General features: G+C 41.8%; 1 protein-coding gene across 1 annotated transcript; it reads right to left on the bottom strand.

The window, feature by feature from the left end:
* On the bottom strand, positions 6,403 to 7,169 carry LOC104749694 (bifunctional nuclease-like). The gene is made up of 4 exons (XM_019237999.1): positions 7,037 to 7,169; positions 6,886 to 6,943; positions 6,721 to 6,795; positions 6,403 to 6,634 (listed from the first exon to the last, which is right to left on the bottom strand). The coding sequence occupies exons 1-4, from the start codon at positions 7,102 to 7,104 to the stop codon at positions 6,587 to 6,589; spliced, it is 249 nt and encodes an 82-aa protein (XP_019093544.1). The 5' UTR covers positions 7,105 to 7,169; the 3' UTR covers positions 6,403 to 6,586.

The following is a 7,176-nucleotide window of genomic DNA, read 5'->3' as shown; positions in this document are numbered from 1 at the left end:
GAATCCATAGCCCAGATCAGCGCTTGTAATTCTGCATGTAGAGGTGATATACTCCGACGGTGACTCCGTGCTCCCAACAGGATCGTTGTAAGCTCTCCATTGCAGCACCACCAGCCCAAACCCTGGTAGGGATCTGTACCTTTCCAAGAACCATCAAATTGGCATCGGGGAGAGGAACCCCTGTCCTCCGAAAAAGACGGAGGATCCAGATAATTCACTGAGTAAGACTTGGCCTCCTCCCACAATAATTTATCCGTAGCCGCTTGATTCAAAATCTCAAGAGATTCTACCTCAATACCCTGGAAAACCTTTTTATTCCTATCTTTCCAAACTGACCAAATAATCCAAGGTAGTTGAATGCCGATATCCGAGACCCCGGATTGCGAAGACGCCCGCCAAAAAATAAAGTCTAAATTCGCATAAATCGATGTGTATGGAAAGCCCCCCTGGGCCATCCGTATAGGCAACAACTCCCAAATACATCGAGACCTAGGGCACTCAAAGAGCGCATGGTTTATAGTTTCCACTGCAGAATCGCATCTCTTACACACGATGTCACAACGAACACCCCGATGTGCAAGACGCTCCAACACAGGTAGAGTACCCGAACCAATCTGCCAAAAAAAGTGTTGGATCTTGGATGGTACATCAAGTTTCCACGATTGGGCCCGCAAAGCCGTACAGGTCGGCCCATACTCTACATCCATAAGTAATTCCCTAGCTAACCGGTAACTTGATTTGACCGAATATTTTCCAGATTTAGTATAATGCCATATTAATCTATCCGGTTGATGAGTTCTACTAACCGACATACTCTGGATTAGTTGTATATCCCCCGGATCAAAAAACTCCTCCAAAGTAGGTAGATACCAATTCTTAGTCTCCAGGTTAATTAAATGATTAACCATTAAACTTGGAAGCCACAACCTCCCTCGACCATTCGCCGGTCTAGGGCGAATATCCGGTATCCATGGATCACGCCAAACCGAAATGGAATTGCCAGAGCCTACCGCCCATCGCGCCCCCTGCTCCACCAATCCCTTGATGGAATAAATACTTCTCCAAGCAAAGGACGGATTATATGGTTTTTTTGCCATAAGAGGATGTTTGTTCCTGAAATATCGACTTTTCATCACCTTAGCCATTAAAGACGTTGGGTATTGAATTAGACGCCAAAACTGTTTGGCCAACATAGCCTCATTAAATTGTTCCAGAGCTCGGAAGCCAAGTCCCCCTTCAGCTTTATCTTTACATAGTTTGTCCCACGCAACCCAATGCATACCACGAGCTTTGTCATTGGACTTCCACCAGAAAGTGGAAATTGCACTTGTTAATTTAGATGTTAGTTCCTGAGGTAGCTTATAACACGACATAACATGGGTAGGTAATGCCAAAGCCACTGATTTAATCATAATTTCCTTGCCACCCTTCGACAAACACTTTGCAGACCAGCCATTAACACGATCATCTAGCCGATCCTTAACGTAGCTAAACACCTTAGTTTTCGATCCTTGAAGATTCTCAGGAATACCCAAGTAAGAACCCATGCCACCCTCCTTAGAAATCCCAATAACTAACTTTAACTGGGATCGAATATCCGGAGTAACCTTTTTGCCAAACATAATAGATGATTTAGCCAGATTGACCTCTTGACCTGAAGCTCTGGCATAGGTACCGATTATGTCCATAACCGTCCTACATTCCTGGGCAGTTGCTTTGCAAAAGAACAGGCTATCATCCGCAAACAACAAATGCGAGACAGTAGGACTTCCACGGACGATGGTAATACCCGTCAATTTTTTCTCCCTTTCTGCCTTCTTAATATTAGCTATCAAGACCTCTGTGCAAAGAATAAATAAATATGGAGATAGAGGGTCCCCTTGTCGTAACCCCCTCTGAGGTCTAATAAAACCTCTGGGCTGACCATTCAGAAGAACTTGGTACGACATTGACGATACACACCACATAATCCACGAAATCCATCTCCCATCGAATCCTAACTTGACCAAAACCGCCTCCAGAAAATCCCACTCTACCCGATCATATGCCTTACTCATATCCGTTTTAAATGCCAAAAATTCCGAATTACACCTACTATTAGTATTTAATCCGTTAAACATCTCTTGAGCCACCAGGATGTTATCAGTAATTAACCGTCCGGAAACAAAAGCTGATTGAGTTTCTAAAACCAAACGAGGCAATAGACGTTTCAGACGGAAACACAACACTTTTGAAATAATCTTATAGCTCACATTACATAAGCTTACATGTCTAAACTCCGCCATCCGCTGAGGCCGATCCACTTTAGGAATAAGAAAAATATTGGTCTCATTTAGAAGCGGATCGAAACTGCCAGTGCGAAAAAACTCTTTAATTAGAGCCACTAAATTCCCTTTGAGAGAAGACCAAAATCTTTGGAAAAACAAAGCTGTCATCCCATCAGGACCTGGAGTTTTCTCCGGATGCATAGCAAATAGAGCTTGTCTGACTTCCCTTTCCGAGATATCCCTGATAAGATCTCTGTTCATACCTGCCGTAACAATCGGATCAATTGCTTGTAGCATCTCAGAAATACCTCCACCGTCGGATTTCTTGAACAGATCCTCAAAATATGTTGTAGCTATATGTTCCATACCCGACGCTGATTCATCCCAAACGTTATTTGCACCAAATAAACCAATTATCCTATTCCGAACCCGCCTTTGCTTAGTGGATGCGTGAAAATATGAAGTGTTTTTATCCCCAACCCTTAGCCAAAATTTTCTGCTCTTTTGTTGCCAATAAATCTCCTCATCCCGGTATGCCTCTTTCAATTTCCTCTCAATTCCCCGAATATCTTCCAGCGAAACCGAGTCATCCATCTTCGCATCATGCAGAGCAGTCTTCAAAAAAGAAATAATTGATGGGCCAACATTATTTTTCCTCCACCAGGAAATCGAATTCCTGCAATTCCTTAATTTATCAACAAAACCCGGAATCCTAAAATTTCGTGTCCGATTCCAACCAGACTCAACCGCTCCAGCCAAGCCCTCCTTACCCAACCACCGCTTATCAAACCGAAATTGTCTCTGTCTCCTCCGGACCGCCGTCAAACAAGTTGCTAAAATTGGACTATGATCAGAACCAATCATCTCCAAATACTCTACTTTCGAATTGGGATAGAGGGCGTGCCAGTCTTCATTACCTAAAGCCCGGTCAAGTCGGCAACGAATCACTTGATTATTTCACCGATTCCCACGCCAGGATAACTGATCCCCATAACATGGAAATTCAAGCATCCCAATATCCTTAATCATTGAGATAAAAGGTTTGAAGGAATTAGCTGACCGCAGGGCACCACCCTGCTTCTCATGGTTACCAATTAATTCATTAAAGTCTCCAATAATAAACCAAGGATCAATACGAAAAGATCCAATGTCCGTTAATTTATCCCACACTTTTCCGCGATGTTGGGGAACCGGGTCACCATAAACAAAAGAAAAATATACCAATTGATGATCAAGAACAGCTTTTGTATCAATTATACGGTCATTATGAAATAGAACAGAAAGATTTATTTCATCCTTATAAAATAAAACCAAACCACCACTAGCCCCTCGGGGTTCAACAGTAAACATTTTATTATAGCCAAATTTTGATTGAAATTTTTGTAAATAAGAAAAACATTTCTTTGTCTCTGATAAAAACAAAATATCTGGTCGATGCTTCCTCCACAAATCACCCAAATAATTCTCTGTCAGATCAACCCCAATGCCCTGACAGTTCCAACTTAGGACCTTCACGGTTTAGCCGGCGGTTTCGGGAGAGCCCCCATCCCTATCTTTGCTGGTCTTATACCAATGCCAGCCGGTTTTCCATCCACAGCCTTGTTCCCTTGTTTTCCCATCCCATTCTGTTTGTTACCTTCACCTGCAGGTTTAGATAAAGCTTTAGCTAGCAAACGTTTACCAGGGGAAGCTAAAATCAAACCAGGCTTCCTAACTAGTTTCTTAGGCAGAGAAGTAGGCCTCCTCGACCCCTCAATTCTCGTACGACTGATATTAACTTCTTGCAAAGCAGCCTGTACTACATTCACATCCAAATCAAACATTAAGGATGGTGAGGAAGTACCTTTCGGGTCCTCCACATTGGGGATAACATCACCCGAACCCAAGTCTCCCAAACCCGCATTCACCTGGTCGAGCGCAATCTCACCCTCTTCTGGAAGGTTACCATGTGAGGTAACACCCTCCTCGAGAAGATCATCAGTCGCTTCATCAAACTCAGAATCAACCAGAACCGCAGTAGTCCCATGAGAAGGAGAACTCTCCCTAGCTATTCCTTGTTGAGCAATTCCTTGATCAACCACGTCAAGATCAACACCAAGAACCCCTTGTGACTGCTTATCTATGAAACCGCTTTTTGCCTTGTACACCGGTTTCGGCCAAGCTTTCCATTTCCCCTTGCGGTTAAGGGGGAAGGAATTAGCCTGTCCCATGTATCCTCCATGACCCCTCTGAGTCTCCCGCTTATCTCCTGACCCGCTTGCAACTGCACTGTACGTTCGTTTCTGTTCCCTCCCTGAGCCATGGTGACGAACCTGATGAAACAAACCAGAACTACCCGCCCCAGCAGAAAACTCAAAAGCTTGGAAGTCCAAAGCTCTCTTGACTACCTTTCTAGGCTTCTCCCAGCCCCCAGCATTGTGGAAAACCCCTTGATTCCCCATCCCTTGTTGTCGCTGAACACCTCTCTTCTCAGGATGATGCTCAAACACGTGACTCCCACCAGCTTTAATCAACTCTGGACAACTCTTCTCATCGTGGGTAAGACGAGAGCAATTTTCACAATAGCCGGATAGTTTCTCATACTCAAGAGTCACCACCACTTCATCTCCAGATTCGAACGGCACCAACAGCTTGAAAACAATAGGATTGAAGCCATTTACCGTAACACAAACGCTCCCAAATTCTTCATCAATATCTCGGATTATACCAATCTTCTTGCCAATGGCCTCCAAAGTAGCAACCTCCCACAGATGCATCGGAATGCCAGAAACTCTCACCCAAAAGTTGATGGCAGAAGGATAAGTAGGAGATACAATGGGCTCCCACTTAACCAAGGAAAGCATCCAACTATCAAAATGGTAAGGACCATTCTGAAGAACCCCTTGAAGATCATCCGCATCCGCAAAATTGAACTGGAAAGTTCCTTGACCCAAATCAGCTCCCACCACTTTGTCTTCAAGCTTCCATATCTTGGGCATGGTGGATAGCAAAGACTCAATCCGTTGCACCCCTGGATTCATCAGTCTCCCTATGAGTGTGAGATCAAACTGTTGAATTCTCTGAGCCAAAACCGAGTTTGATATTTTAACAACTTCCGTACGCATCAACGAACCCTTGCCCTTCATAATCGCTGATTGAGACATTGAAGAAATCACTAGCCTCAAAAACGAAGCTCTATCCGCTACTAACCACCGCAAATCACCACTGAAAGAAAGTAGAAGGAAGTGAGAAAATGAAAGACGGTGTTCTCGAGTAAAACCCAGTCCCTAGATAAATACCCCTAAATCAATCCTGATACGCTGATATAATTCCGGAGATACTCCAATCAACCAAAGACGAAATCTAAAATCCCTAATCATAGCCCAAACAAATCCCAATCCGCGTATCAGCTGAGAATAACATCCTGAAAACCAGAGAACCAACCCCAAAACTCCCATAAACGATATCTCCGTTTTTAAGACCAACACACCCCAAACAGAATCCAAAATCGAAAACGAACCTTTAAACCCGAGGCTACCAATATCCTCGAATCGAATCGAGATATCCAGCCATGCCAAATCTCCAAATCCCAATTGCATCGAATCTCCATTAAAAGAAATAAGATCCCAAACCGGAGGGAGATTCGTTTCGAAAATCAGGATCATATTTCCGTTCTGACCCCAACAATCCTCCCTTACCGGGGAACAGAAAGACCCTCTTTCCATCTCCCAAGCTCGTCGAAGCCACTCATTCAAAAAGCGAATCGAATCGCCGAGATCGCCATCCGTGTTTTTAGTAATTTAAGCTTAATGTTTTTATATCTCTCAATATTAAATCTTTATAAGCCTCATTCTTACTAAAAAAACTTTAATTGTTGAAATGCAAGTTAAACAAAAAACATCTTTGAAGAATGTGCCTAAGAGCAAGATTATTGGGAGGTTCATATATTGGGGTACTTAGACACTATTTGAATTTTTTAAAGAATAAATTGTGTATTGTTTTGTAAATAAGAACCTATGAACTCTTAGTTAAAATTTTCTCCTCCAATGGTAAGTTCTAATTTTGGGTCTTTTATTTTTGAAAAATTGTTTTTAAAAATTTGAAAATTTTAAATAGAAAAGTAGTATAAATGTGTAAACATTTGAGAGTTTATAAAAATAGGAAAATATTGCATTTAATTAATTTGTAAACATACAAAACATAATACATATTACAATAAGAAAAACTCAAAGTCTTCACTGATTCTGTTTTGCCATTTACTCAACACAAAGCTTTCACAAGTCAGTAGGGACGGACGCTTAATTACCTTGCATCAATGGTGAGAAGTCTTCAGAGCTCGTTTATACGCATGTGTTCTTCATAGCGGTGAATAGCTTGAGAGTAGATTCCTATAAATGATCAACACGATGTATCAATGAATACATACAATATTTATATTTAGCTGTGATAACAAATAAACATAGTTACGTCTTACCTTGCATCTAACAGCTATATTAATTGCATCTGAAGACCAAAGGTCGTAGCTGATACTATATGAGGCATTACCCACCTGCAATTTCGTCCCAAAAGCAACCTTAATTAGTAGAGAAATGAGACTTTGCATAGAAATGATATTATATTAAAGAACCCAGTTGCAAACCTGTGAAAGGTATAACTGGGCAAAATACGCCTCTTTTGGTGACTCTAACAAGTCTAACTTGTAGAAAAGTTGAGACATTTTTCATGAAACAATGTGTTCACGAGAAGATGAGATTACAAAAATGAGGACAAACTGAAACCATGAGACATACTTCGTAACCCATCTTGTCCACCATTTCCTGAAACTAGATGAATAGCTTGAGAGTAGAATCCTATACATCAAGGAAAACAAAGACACAAAACAGATTCGTGACACAAAAGACACAAAACAGATTCATACAAGGACACAAAA

The sequence above is a fragment of the Camelina sativa genome, chromosome 16, assembly GCF_000633955.1.
Source record: "Camelina sativa cultivar DH55 chromosome 16, Cs, whole genome shotgun sequence".
Taxonomy (NCBI): Eukaryota; Viridiplantae; Streptophyta; class Magnoliopsida; order Brassicales; family Brassicaceae; genus Camelina; species Camelina sativa.
This window is presented reverse-complemented; position numbering and strand designations above follow the sequence as displayed.

Excerpts from the sequence above, each read along its gene's own strand:
- LOC104749694 (XM_019237999.1), bottom strand. The coding sequence starts at position 7,104 with ATGTATAGGATTCTACTCTCAAGCTATTCATCTAGTTTCAGGAAATGG. Across the intron at positions 6,944-7,036 it reads TGGACAAGATGGGTTACGAA|GTTAGACTTGTTAGAGTCAC; the intron begins GTATGTCTCATG and ends ACTTTTCTACAA. Across the intron at positions 6,796-6,885 it reads CCCAGTTATACCTTTCACAG|GTGGGTAATGCCTCATATAG; the intron begins GTTTGCAACTGG and ends ACGAAATTGCAG.